Source organism: Dunckerocampus dactyliophorus, chromosome 7 (assembly GCF_027744805.1).
Source record: "Dunckerocampus dactyliophorus isolate RoL2022-P2 chromosome 7, RoL_Ddac_1.1, whole genome shotgun sequence".
Taxonomy (NCBI): Eukaryota; Metazoa; Chordata; class Actinopteri; order Syngnathiformes; family Syngnathidae; genus Dunckerocampus; species Dunckerocampus dactyliophorus.
Window position 1 is genome coordinate 27,465,381 of NC_072825.1, and position 14,624 is coordinate 27,480,004.

At 37.6% G+C, this 14,624-nt stretch overlaps 1 protein-coding gene across 1 annotated transcript; it reads left to right on the forward strand.

Annotated features, from left to right (window-relative positions):
* The first annotated feature begins 187 nt into the window (after positions 1-187).
* rab13 (RAB13, member RAS oncogene family) lies at positions 188-10,891 on the forward strand. Its single transcript, XM_054782141.1, has 8 exons — positions 188-668; positions 1,009-1,069; positions 2,416-2,476; positions 2,557-2,634; positions 7,108-7,197; positions 7,397-7,462; positions 7,546-7,596; positions 10,224-10,891. Exons 1-8 carry the CDS (start codon positions 545-547, stop codon positions 10,293-10,295), a joined length of 603 nt encoding a protein of 200 aa, XP_054638116.1. The 5' UTR covers positions 188-544; the 3' UTR covers positions 10,296-10,891.
* The last annotated feature ends 3,733 nt before the right edge of the window (positions 10,892-14,624 follow it).

Here is a 14,624-nt window from a genome sequence, read left to right on the forward strand (position 1 = left end):
ATCATTTTTTTCTGTTACTCAAAGTTTTATCCCTCGCAAGTGTGTTTATCTTTATTTCCTAATATGTCCTGTTTACAGTTGTGTTTGCGTCTGCACGGTCTCGACAGTATGAGGACAAGCGGTATAACGGAAGATGATGGTGGTCAAATAGTGACATCTAGAGGTTAATATCAGTACTGCAACCCCCAAGTTACTCCCACTTCGTAAAATCTGGAGCCGACTGCGACACAAGTTTTTTTAAGGGGGGGGGCTGAGAAAAAAACACGTAGACACTTTGGCATGTTTGCCAATGGATTCAAAAGATCCTTATTTTTGGAACTAAGACCGCTTTAATCTGGTGATGAATGCGGCTGTGAAATTCTGCTCAACTTTCTTGATTGGACCCGAACAGGACAGAAAAGTGAGAGTCGCTGAGGGGGATCTCAGTGGACCGGTGTCAAGTTTGACAAGGAAGAAGAAGGGGAACAAGACACACAAAAAAATCAAGAGGAATTGTGCCAGCTTTTAAAGATCTCATCAATAGCCGAAGGATCATCTGTGAAACATGGCGAAAAAGTATGATTTTCTCTTCAAGTTGTTGCTGATCGGGGACAGTGGCGTCGGAAAAACATGTCTGATCATTCGCTTCGCTGAGGACAATTTCAACTCAACCTACATCTCAACCATTGGTAATGTTCTCTTTATGTTTTTCTCATCATACTAACATTTTGCCTTCACATTGTCGACACGTTTAACTGGCTTATTGTCTTTTTTCTCGTTTTTGTGTACTGACTGCACACACACACACACACACACCCATACACACGCACACACATCCCATTCTTCTTCCACCCACACTCATTCCTATCTTTCTGACCATCGCTCAGTGATTTTCAACCAGTCTCCACCCAGCTGACTGTGACCTATATATGCTTCTCTGCACTATGTGTGTGTGCGTGTGTGTGTGTGTGTGTTGTGTGTGTCGGTGAGGGATTTAAGTCATTGTACGTTTCCACTATCATTCCCCAGGCATCGACTTTAAAGTAAAAACAATTGACGTGGATGGCAAGAAAGTAAAACTGCAAGTATGGTAAGTGATTATTTTTGCTTGCAATTATGCTGACGTGTGCTTCTCCAAGCATGCACGTGCATCCATAACATGCACGGTACACTTACAACGTGATGATCAAATGCACAATGGAATGTACGGTGGCAGACAGGGACGCGCACCCACACGTGCAGCAACTAAACGATCCAAAACCAAAAACATACAAACGCAATGGATCAATGCTGCATTTGCATAAACACTGCAAGATAAAAAAAAAACAGATGCAAAAGAAAACTGCTGCAAATGCCAAAAAACTCACGTAAAATCCCCAAACACATGCATGAGAGAAATGCTGCAACTTCTCAACTACCAAGGGTGCCAGACCTCGCTATTGTAATAAAATTGATCAAATGTAAAGAGACTTTAAGGACACCCAGTGTGCAGTTATTCATGATATTCACTAGGAGTGCAACAATGCATGTATCTGTATTGGACCCTTCGATACACACTACGAATCACAAATGTCACCCGGCAGATGTCACATGACCTCAGTTAGCTGACCTCGTCGTCCCCTCCCGATTCGCTGTTGCTCCTCCATGTCAAGTGGCAAATTAAGTATTTTCAAGTATAAAAATGGCTGATTCAGAAGACGCATTCAAGGACGATGTGAATGATATGTAGTATTCCATACTGGTCACTAGGCGCCAGTAATGTTACTGTAATGTTCGGTGACACCAGACTTGATCACCAGAACAACAGGCTTTTTTTGCAGGTTTGAATGATGTTGCAACAGACACAACGATCCCTAACATGGGCTACTGTTGCCGCCGTACCCCACGGCAAACTAAAACTCAACTCTGAACCCCCGACTTGTCACTTCCTGACTTGTTTTCTGTTATTATGTCTACCATATGGGGTAGTAGGCGTGTAAAGGCGACTATAGGGGAGATATTTCATGTCTAGAGGTCTCCGATTATGTTTAAAACCATATCTGGAAGGTTGTAAACAGGTTTTCTATGTTCTAACTACAAAAATCTTCCATTTATAAAAAGGAATTCAACTTTGGGGAGATTCACTCATCGTGGTCAGGTCTGGAACGAATTAACCACGGTAAATGAGGGATTACTATAGTCCATGACAATACCCTCAGACTACAACTGACCTATCTAGTACTATCTTGAGCATAAACTAACCTGAAGAGTGCTTGGATGAGAGGCAAAATGTCTTCTAAGGCTACAATGACATGGATGAATTAGAATATTAATATTAATGACATTATTTTCTCTGCATGTGCTGTCAAGTCAGACTCCTCGTGTGTGTCCAGCAGTTTAAAGCAGCATTCAAATAATGCACCTCAGACATTGGTTTGACCACTTTGCCTTGCATAGGGATACGGCGGGCCAGGAGAGGTTCAAGACCATCACCACAGCCTACTACAGAGGAGCCATGGTGATCCTGGCGGTGACGTCTTTGTGCTGGGTACAAGGTGACCTCTGACTGACCCATCTCTCCCTCTTTCGCTCTGCCAGGGCATCATCCTGGTGTACGACATCACTGACGAGAAGTCCTATGAAAACATCCAGAACTGGATGAAGAGCATCAAAGAAGTGAGGCCTTTTTTCTACACAGTCAACATTTCAAATAGTGATAACAAGCACAATAATCACACACTCTCGTCTTGCCCCTTCCCGATTTCTTATTTTTTTGCATGTTTATCACACTTAAATGTTTCAGATCATCAAACAAATGTAAATATTACTCAATAACAACACAACTGAACACAAAATGCGTTTTTTAAATGAAATGTTTTATTATAAAGAGAGAAAAAAATCCAAACCTACATGGTCCTGTGTGAAAAAGTGATTGCCCCCTAAAGCTAATAAGTGGTTGGGCCACCCTTAGCAGCAACAGATAACTTGCAATGAGTCTCTTGCAGCGCTGTGGAGGAATTTTGGCCCACTCATCTTTGCAGAATTGTTGTCATTCAGCCACACTGGAGGGTTTTCCAGCATGAAGCGCCTTTTTAAGGTCATGCCACAGCATCTCAATAGGATTCAGGTCAGGACTTTGACTAGGCCACTCCAAAGTCTTCATTTGGTTTTTCTTCAGTCATTCAGAGGTGGACTTGCTGGTGTGTTTTGGATCATTGTCCTGCTGCAGAACCCAAGTTGGTTTCAGCTTGAGGTCACCAACAGATGGCCGGACATTCTCCTTCAGGATTTTTTTGGTAGACAGCAGAATTCATGGTTCCATTTATCACAGCAAGTCTTCCAGGTCCTGAAGCAGCAAAACAGCCCCAGACCATCACACTACCACCACCATATTTTACTGTTGGTATGATGTTCTTTTTATGAAATGTAGCATTACTTTTACGCCAGATGTAATGGGACACACACCTTCCAAAAAGTGCAACTTTTGTCTTGTCAAACCACAGAGTATTTTCCCAAAGGTCTTGGGGATCATCAAGATGTTTTCTGGCAAAATTGTGACTAGCCTTAATGTTCTTTTTGTTCAGCAGTGGTTTTGGTCTTGGAACTCTGCCATGCAGGCTGTTTTGGCCCAGTGTCTTTCTTATGGTGGAGTCATGAACGCTGACCTTAACTGAGGCAAGTGAGGCCTGCAGTTCTATCGATGTTGTTGTGGGGTCTTTTGTGACCTCTTGGATGAGTCGTTGCTGCGTTCTTGGGGTCATTTTGGTTGGAGACCAGTCCTGGGAAGGTTCACCACTGTTCCATGTTTTCACCATTTGTGGATAATGGCTCTCACTGTAGTTCGCTGGAGTCACAAAGCTTTAGAAATGGCTTTATAACCTTTTCCAGACTGATAGATCTCAATTAATTTCACTTAATCCCGTTTTCACACAGGGTCATGGTTTTGGATGATTTTTCTCCCTTAATGATACGAAGTGTTCAGTTGTGTTGTCATTGACTAATACTGTATTTAAATTTGTTTGATGATTTGAAACATTTAAGTGTGACAAACAGGCCAAAAATAAGAAATCAGGAAGGGGGCAAACACTTTTTCACACCACTTTTTGTACATTCATAAAACTTTAGGTATATGATATCTAATGACATTCAGTACAACAGCTCTATCCTAACTTGTGTATCCCACCACCAGCCCTGTGGGAAACACAGTGGAGTCATATATTTCACCACATTTCATTTAAAAAAACTATTTGACTGAAATGAAAGCAAAACCACACACTTAGCTGCAAGACTTTCACCAAATATGGTATAGTTTATATCAAACATGCTTAACGGTGTTACATGTTTGAAAAAGAGTAGGAAGAAGCACATCTTATTTAATCTTGGGAGGAGAGGGACTGGGAAGAAGAGAAAAGAAGACAGAGGGGGGAGTGTGTTGACAAGAGGGGAGACAATACAGAGAGAGACAACAACAACAATTGCAACAACAATAACAAAGCAACATAAAAACAAACAACAGGACCACATCAGCAAATGTCTATAACGGTCATAAAGACCGCAATGGAAATAACCAAATATTATCAACAGTCACAGTGATAATACAGTACATATCTATAGTGTACTGTATCTGTATTCATGTACAGGCACTGTATCTCCGTAGGTGTGTATGTGTGTGTGTCGGCATGTATATATACGTGCATAAATGTGCGCGCATGTGTATAGGGGGCACCAAAGAAATTGCCCATTCATTTTCAATGAGAAAATTGGTGCACAAAATACGAAATTACAGTAAATGTGGCCGTAGGGATGCAGATCCACTCTATATCTATTTCTTCACATTCTTGATTTCTGTCTCTCCCTATTAAAATGGACACCAAAACACAGGAAGTGAGCAAACTTTCAATGACTAAAAGATGAATTATTTTAAGTTGTTTACTCTAAAATGTACAAAACTGCGAAAAACACATCAAGAACGAATGATCAGTAATAGACATGGAGAAGGGGTATGTCATGTGCTTTGCTTCTTGCGTCCCCCTTTTGGATGTGATGGCAGTGTAAGGCAGTGATGTCCACATTACATTGGCCTGCAGCACATTCAAAAAATATACACTGCTGAAAAAAAACAAAGGGAACGCTCAATTCACACTCAGTCAAAACTGCTGCGCCGTTATTCAAACTGTCTACTTCGGAAGCAACACAGATTGAAAATCAATTTCACATGCTGTTGTGCAAATGGAATAGACAACACGCGGTCTTTTTCCACTTTCATTTTGAGTGTGACTCCAATCCAGACCTGCATGGGTTAATGAATTTGATTTCAGTTGATAATTTTTGTGTGAATTTGTTGTCAGCACATTAAACTATGTATAGACCAAAATATTTAATACGAATATTTCATTAATTTAGATCTAGGATGTGATATTTTAGTGTTCCCTTTATTTTTTTGAACAGTATATTTTAGAAAGAAAACAAAAAAAAACACAGCAAAAATGAAAAAAATCAGCAGTAATTTTCCTCATATAAAAAATTGTATTCTAGTGACAAAAGGTTGTGATTTTACGAGAATAACGTTGTGATATTATTAGTAGCATAATGTTTAAATATAAAAAAAGATGTGGTTATAAAAAAAATATTATGGAAAACAAAGAAAACAATGGATAAAGTTGTAATATTTGGAAAATTAGCTTGCAGAAAAAGTTGCAATGTCACGAGAATAAAGTCTAAATATTATGGGAATAAAGTCATAATTACGAGATGAAAATTTATGAGAAGAAAGTTGCAATAGTTGGACAATTTTAAAAAAGCAACTGCAAAAATGGGAAATTATGCTGTAATTTTATGAGAAAAAAGTTGTGTTCTAAGGAGAAAAAAAGTCACAATTTTTGAGGGGATGTAATGTTATTGTAGTAGAGTTGAAGTATTAAAGAAAAGGATTCATAGTATTGTCAGAAACAAGAAAAATAATTAACAAAGTTGTCATTTTTGTAAAAATAGGTTGCAGAAAAAGTTATAATGTTACGAGAATAAAGTCAAAATATTATGGGAATAAAGTGAAAAATTATAAGAACAAAATATACTAGAAAAAAGGTGAAATAGTTGGGCAATTAAAGAAAATAACTGCAAAAATGGGGAAAAAAAGATGTCTTTTTACGAGAAAGTCAAAGTATAAAGGAAAAAAGTTGTATTCTAACGAGAAAAAAAGTCCCAATTTTACAAGAATGAACTCGTAATATGAGGAAAAATTATGTCATTGTAGTGGCGAAGAGTTGGAATATTAAAGAAAAAATACATCATTTTTAAAAAGTTGTAATATTATGACAAATATTTGTATTTTTTGGAAATTTAGGTTGGAGAAAAAGTTATAATATTAGAATTAATAAAGTCAAAATACTATGGAAGTAAAGTGAAAATTACGAGAAGAAAATATACTGGAAAAAGTTGAAGTAGTTGGGCAATTTAAAAAAACAACTGCAAAAATGGGAAAAACAAGCTGTAATTTTACAAGAATAAAGTCAAAATATAAAGGAAAAAAAGTCGTATTCTAACGAGAAAAAACTCCCAAATTTACAAGAATAAACTCGTAATACGAGGAAAAATTATGTCATTGTAGTAGCGTAGAGTTGGAATTTTAAAGAAAAAATACATCATTTTTTAAAAGTTGTAATATGACAAATATTTGTAATTTTTGGAAAATTAAGTTGGAGAAAAAGTTATAATATTAGAATGAATAAACCCTAAATATTATGGGAAGAAAGTCATAATATTACAAAAACAACATTTATGAAGATTATTTAAGAAGAACATTTGAAAATTTTGAAAAAAAACAACAAAAAAACATCAAAAATGGGAAAAGAAGAGCAAAGTTGATACTAATGATAAACTTTTTCACCCATATCACAAAGCAGAGATGCAGTTTTTTTCTTGAAATATATAATATATAACATCTTGGCATATGCTTTACAAAATATCAAAGTGGCAAAGTTGCATCCTTTCATGTTTCATTATGGGGCCCTGGAAAAGTTTGGACACCCCTGCTTTAGAAGAGCAGCTGTGATTGTGCCTCAAACATCCATCATCTTGTTTGCTTGCAGACATCAGAATACAGCTCAGTCCGACCTAATCGATCACGTTCACCCCCTTCTTTTTCCCCAGAACGCATCAGCCGGAGTGAGTCGAATGTTGTTGGGCAATAAGTGCGACATTGAGGCAAAGCGGAAAGTTACCAAGGAGACAGGGGGAAAGGTGAGGTGACCCTGGCAGAAACTGCCGTGGTGGGAATAAATGGGCATTATTACACTGCATGATAATTATAGGGAGGGATTATTTGTATAAGAAAGCATGGTGACTCAGCTTTCTGTTTACTGGAGATAAGGAGAACAGGAAGTGATTATCATCTACATCCTGGTGCAGTGTAATCATGCCCTGTGTGTGTTGTCTACAGCTGGCAAAGGATCATGGCATCAGGTTCTTTGAAACCAGTGCCAAGTCCAGTATCAACGTTGAGGAGGTAGGTAGTCCGTAATGCGGCAAAATTGGATCCATTATTGACTTCCTTTTGACTAACATTCACCCTTGTGCAATATTTTGTAGTCCTTTTTGGCATTGGCACGGGACATACTTCAGAAATCCAGCAAAAAAACGGTAAGTCATGGCTGTGGCAGTGGAACCTCTGAAGTTGAATGCTTGAAATTTGAAACAAAACCCCCACGAAAAGCAGGGCTCTTTTACAGATATCCTCAAAGTTTTATAATCATTTGACTTATGAGTTATGACTTATGGGCAGTTAGTTGCAAAGTCCCAAAGACATTTTGCTTGATGGCGGTCATGTTTTTTTACCAATCTTGCTCAAATTCTACACACATTTGCTTGTCAGTCCCATTAAGGCGTGTACCAAATTTGGTGCAGATTTGACTAAACACTTTAAAATAGTGTTTTATTGAGATTTGCTGTAATTTGCTCAGGTCTGCTTTAGACATGGGGTGTCCAGACTTTTCCACCGAGCACCACATACGGAAAAACGAAAAGATGCAAGGGCCACTTTGATATTTTGTAAAGAATGTGCTAACAAGTTTTTTTCACATATTTATTTCATAAAAAGCTGCATCTCAGCTTTGTGATGCTGATTCTCATTTTTGCTGTCTTTTTTTCATTTTTTCAAATAGTTCAACTTTCTTCTTGAAAAATCTTTGTAAATTCTTTTCTCGCAATATTATGACTTTATTTCCAGAATATTTTGACTTTACTCTATGTTATTATAACTTTTTCCCAACCTAACAGTACAAAAATTTTATTTTATTTTGTTTATTTTTCATAATATTAGGACTTAACTTTTTTTTTCTTTAATATTTAAACTGTAATGCTACTCAAACAACATTATTTATCCTCATAATATTACAAGTTTATTCTTGTAAAATTGCAACTTTTTTTTCGTTAGAATACAACTTTTTTGTCTTAATATTTTGACTTCATTCTCATAAAATTTGTTATTTTTCCATTTCTGTTGTTGGGTGGTTTTTTTCCAACTATTTCAACTTTCTTCTTGTAAATTTTCTTCTCGTAATACCGTATTATGACTTTATTCCCATAATATTTGGACTTTATTCTCGTCACATTCTAACTTTAACTGCACCCTCATTTTCCAAAAATTACAACTTTATTTACTGGTTTGTTTGTTTCTCATAATATTACAACTTTAAAGAAAAAAAAACGTCTTTCTTCAGTATTTCAACTTCTCCATAATATTACGACGTTATTCTCGTAAAATTACGACGTCTTCTTGTTGGATTACAACATTTTTCTCTTAATATTTTGACCTTATTCTTGTGAAATTACTGCTGATTTTTTTTCGTTTTTGCTGCTGTTTTTTGTTTCTTTTCTTGTTAAATTATATTAGAATATTAGAATGTGACGTGGGCTAATAAAAACACAACCACGGGCCGCTAATGCCCCCTTCGGGCCACACTTTGGACACCCCTGCTTTAGAAGTTGTATGTTGTTGTCACAGCACTTTTAAGCTTCTCAAAGATGTTTCACTTTTGTCAATACAGGCAGTCCTCGTGTTATGCTGTTTCATGTTATGACTTTAATGTTCGATGAGACACACAAGCGGCACACTTGATCGCCGGAGCCACAGTCTTTCATTAGTTTTTTATTGTTGTTTGAATGATCTCGCAACAGGCACAATAATCCCTAAGAAAAACACGGGCTACTGTTGCTGCAATAACCCACGCCAAGCTAAAACTAAACTCTGAACCTCGAACATTGCTTCCTGTCCGCCCGCCACTCAGCTGCCCTAGGGAACACATTCATAGCAACACACACAAGCACAAGTCTTATTTATGTCTTAAATGGCTTAGTTTCTCTTATTATTTCTACTATATTGGGTAACAGGAGTGACTATAGGGGTGTTATTTCATGTCTAGAGGACTCTAACGTTAAAGAAAACTTATTTAGAAGGTCGTAAACAGGTTTTCCATGCTTAACTACCAAAATATTACATTTCTAAGTACGAATGCTACTTGCCACGGAAATTCACTTATCACAGGTCAGGAACAGGTCGGGTCTGGAACCAATTAACCGTGATAAACGAGGGATTACTGCACAGTAAAAACAGCAAAAACAGAAACTACTTACGTGGACGCGGCGGAAGAATGCATAGTTGCATGTTGCTACACTGAGGAAGGTCAACGTCACTTTTGTCCTTTGAAGTTAACTTCATGATGTCTCCCAAAGCGTGAGGCAGAGTCTTCGGATCGAAGTGCGTCAAAGAAAAGGAAAGCAAAAAGTGAAGTGACTTTAGACATCGTAAAATGCTCAGAAAGTAGAGAAATGTCGATCAACATCGGCTGCATGCCCGGTCCAAACCACCAAGGGGTGACCGTCATGAAGGATGAAAATGTTATCTTTGAATGGCTATGAAATGGACAGTGATAACTAGTAAAGGTGACTATAGATTATTGAGACTTCCTCCCTTATAACGCCCCTTCCGGTGTGCAAGTCAACCACGGGGGTGAAAGCTCTCTATATTATATATATATATATATATACAGTATATATATATATATATATGTATTTCATGTTATTATTACTGTATTTTATATGTTCTTCATGTGTTCTGTGTACAGTGTCAGTGATGTAGGTGTTCATCATTCACGTATAAGTTCCTACTTACACTAGTGTGTATCGTAAAACAATGTCTACATGTGCAAACATTGGCTAAAAATGCAACAAAATGAAGCTCTTCCTTTTGTCTTTTCTGTGTTCAAAAGGGTCCCACTGGTCGGGAAGTGAAGATCACCAGCAGCACAGAGAAAAAAACTTCCAAATGTGCTCTTCTTTAGACAAGACACCCCCTTATGCACACACACTGCCTTCCAGTTGAATATGAACCTGGCAAACACTTGATGTCTCCATCTGGTGGCTCGCATGTTAAACACACACTAGCGCCAAAAAGTATGTTTTGAACAAAACGTTCCAAATCCTTAAGCCGAGTCTTTGTTGCATGAGATGGTGTGTTGCTTTATGAAGAATCCAATCAACTCCTACTGTGGTCTTCGACATTTTCAAGCATCTGCTGCTGCTGAGATGGACCTTGAGCGTTTCATTGATCCTGTTGCATGTTGAGAATCAAGCACGAGTAGAAAAGAGAGGGAGGAACGGAATGGAAAGAGACGAGAATTCGGTGCATAAAAGGCTGAGAATGTGGAAGTTTGTGCAATAGTGCAGAGAGACGGATAAAGCGACGACGGATAAGCCAAGTGTAAGCTTAAGTGAAATTTAGCAGAAAGGTGAGACGGCAGGTTCCTGCCTACTCAGAAATGCTGTGATGACCGCATCGCATCATTTCCTGTATCTAAATGGAGTTCATGCTCGGACACACCATCATATTTACAATTGGTTTTTGACCACACTTGCTCAATAAAAAACAAAAACAGTTGACTGTGTTGAGGTTTGAAAGCACTAATACCTTTTCTAGCACTCTTGAGACTTCCTCTCCATCATTCCTTGTCTAGACTCTTCTGTTCAGGGTTATGGGGAAGTTGGAGTTGATCCCAGCTGACATACAGTGAGGGCATTCTACACCCTGGACTGTTCACCTGACAGAAGATCTGGCATTTAATCCACCTGCTGGACAATTGAATCCAACACAACACCGGACGATCTACGTTCCTACCCTCACCTATGGTCATGAGCTTTGGGTAGTGACCGAATTGACAAGATTGCGGGTACAAGCGGCCGAAATATATTTTCTCCGCAGAATGGCTGGGCTCTCCCTTAGAGACAAGGTGAGAAGCACTGTCATCAAGGAGAAGAGGTGATGATGAGGTGAATTGGGCATCTGATCAAGACGTCTCCCGGACGTCTGCCTGGGGAAGTGTTCAGGGCACGTCCGACCGGTAGAAGGCCTCAGGGAAGACCCAGGACATGTTGGAGAGACTATGTCTTTCAACAGGCTTGGGAACACCTCGGGATCCGCTGGGAGGAGCTGGACATATGGCTGGGGAGAGGGAAGTCTGGGCTTCCCCGCTTAGGCTGCTTCCCCCACTACCCGACCACGGATAAACTGTAGAAGATGGATGGATGGATGGATGGACAACACAACAGAAGAAGGCTTCACACCCTGGAATTCCCTTGCAGACGTCATCGTCACCATTACAGGCTTCTTATACGACCACAGTAAGCAGATAATTGCTTGGTCAGAAAGGTTATGGAGTGTGTCTATGTGTCATGCTTCTGAAAGGGGTACCAAAGAGGGTTCCGTCACTTCATGATGCGAGACTACAGTGACCTGCAGCTATAACCATATACAAATATACTGCAAACACATTGAATAAACAGGGGAAACGTGTTGAATACTTTTTTTGTGTCTATTGTGTATAAAACATGATCTGATGTCATTTTGTTTGCGCCTCGCCATTTTGTCACATGCATTTGGTAAGTTTGTGCCAAAGAAGATGAAAGAAAGAATACAAAACGGTGGAACTTGCATTTCAGCTGCTGTTATTTCCGAAGTATAATGCGTGTGCACACGCATTTTGCTGCTTCCAAAACATGTACTTTGACCAAACTCCCACAAAACATGTACGCATGGCAAACATAACCAGTGTAGTCAGCACGCAATGTAGCTAAAATTGAATCGACGAAGACTATATGCAAATGAACTGACCTCTGCCTTGACAATCTTGTACAGTACTGCATTGACAAACGTTTTTTGGAAATGTTATTTTCATTAATTTTTTTTACAAAAGGTGAGTATGTAGTTTAGGCCACTTTCTTCATGCTTTTGAAATCTGCTTACAGTTATCTGTCAGCTTAAGGTGCTAATTACAAAGCCATGTTTGCATACAGTGGTGTGAAAAAGTGTTTACCCCCTCCCTGATTCCTTATTTTTTGCATGGTTGTCATACATAAATTTTTCAGATCATCAAATAAATGTAAATATTAGTCAATGACAACACAGCTGAACACAGAATACAGTTTTTAAATGAAACATTTTATTATTAAGGGAGAAAAAAATCCAAACCTACATGGCCCTGTGTGAAAAAGTGATTGCCCCCTAAACCTAATAAGTGGTTGGGCCACTCTTAGCAGCAACAACTGCAATCAAGCGTTTGTGATAACTTGCAATGAGTCTCTTACAGCGCTGTGGAGGAATTTTGGCCCACTCATCTTTGCAGAATTGTTGTCATTCAGCCACATTGGAGGCTTTTCCAGCATGAACACCTTTTTAAGGTCATGCCACAGCATCTCTTTGACTAGGCCACTCCAAAGTCTTCATTTGGTTTTTCTTCAGCCATTCAGAGGTGGACTTGCTGGTGTGTTTTGGATCATTGTCCTGCTGCAGAACACAAGTTGGTTTCAGCTTGAGGTCACCAACAGATGGCCTGACATTCTCCTTCAGGATTTTTTGGTAGACAGCAGAATTCATGGTTCCATTTATCACAGCAAGTTTTCCAGGTCCTGAAGCAGCAATACAGCCCAGACCATCACGCTACCACCACCATATTTTACTGTTGGTATGATGGTCTTTTTCTTTCTTTTACACTTTTACGCCAGATGTAATGGGACACACACCTTCCAAAAAGTTCAGCTTTTGTCACATCAGACCACAGAGTATTTTCCCAAAGGTGTTGGGGATCATCAAGATGTTTTCTGGCAAAATTGAGACGAGCCTTAATGTTCTTTTTGTTCAGCAGTGGTGTTTGTCTGGAAACTCTGCCATGCAGGCCGTTTTTGCCCAGTGTCTTTGGATGTTGTTCTGGGGTCTTGGATAAGTCGTCCTTCTGCTCTTGGGGTCAGCAGTAATTCTACAAGAATAAAATGAAAATATTAAGAAAAGTTGTAATCTAATGAGGAAAAAGTCGTGATGTTATGACAATAAACTTGTAGTATTATGAGGAAAAATAATATTATAGTGGCATAAAGTTGAAATATTAAAGAAAAAAGATTTCTTTTTTTAAAGTTGTGATATTATCAGAAAAAACAAAACAACAAAGAAAGTTGTAATTTATGGAAAATTAGATTCCAGAAAAAGTTATAATGTCAGAAGAATAAAGTCAAAATATTATGGGACTAATTACAAGAAGAACATTTCGAAAGAAGTTGAAATTGTTGGAAAAATAAAAATAAACAGCAGAAATGAAAAAAAAAACTGCTGTAATGTTAAGAGACTAAGGCCAAATATTAAGAGACAAAAGTAACATTTTAACAAGAAAAAAGTTGCAATTTTATTAGAATAAACTTGCAATATTATGAGGAAAAGAATTTTATTTTAGTCGCATAGAATTTAAATATAAAAAAAAAATAGATATTTTTTAAAGTCCTCAATTATGAGAAACAAACAAAACAAAATAAAGTTGTAATTTTTGGAATATTAGGTTGGGGAGAAAGTTCTAATATTATGGGAATAAATTGAAAATATTATGGGAATAAAATCATAACCTTACAAAAATAAAATTTATGAAGATTATGTAAGAAGAAAGTTGAAATATTTTGAAAAAAATATTTAAAAAAAGAGCAATGACTAAAGTTGATGCTATGATAGGCTTTTTCACCTATATCACAAAGATGAGGTGCAGTTTTTTCTTGAAATATATGAAACTTTTTAGCATTACAAAATCTCAAAGTGGCCCTTATGGAGGATTAAAAGTGCCAAAATTAAATAAATAAATACATCACTAGATAATGAATTAAATATGTCATTAATGAATTAAATATGTCATTAATTAATTAAAATTGGAATTAAATACATTTTAATTAATTAATGACATATTTATTAAAATTTGAATTAAATACATTTTAATTAATTAATGACATATTCAATTAATTAATGACATATTTAATTAATTATCTAATGATGTAATGACATTTTGGCACTTTCAATCCTCCATAGACCCTTGCTTCCCTTCATTTTTCACTATATGGCCCTCGCTTGAAAAAGTTTGGACACCCCTGGCGAAACACATCCTGTAAGTGTCTTCAAATTAAAAGCACTGTAGTAAAACAACATGATTGCTGTACTGTCGATAGTCGGATCTCCACACCAGCATCCCGGCGAGGGGCAGGATTTTATATGTATATATTTTTACATTTTTTCTCTTATATTTTTTACACAGAATTTTTAAAAATATCCATATGCAAATGTTAACACGAATGCCATCAGTTCGGCC

What these genes read in the sequence shown, in the direction of transcription:
- rab13 (XM_054782141.1), top strand. Translation starts at nt 545, where the DNA reads ATGGCGAAAAAGTATGATTTTCTCTTCAAGTTGTTGCTGATCGGGGAC. An exon ending in AAAGTAAAACTGCAAGTATG is followed by an intron (nt 1,070 to 2,415) that starts GTAAGTGATTAT and finishes TGCCTTGCATAG; the next exon opens with GGATACGGCGGGCCAGGAGA. An exon ending in CCTACTACAGAGGAGCCATG is followed by an intron (nt 2,477 to 2,556) that starts GTGATCCTGGCG and finishes TCGCTCTGCCAG; the next exon opens with GGCATCATCCTGGTGTACGA.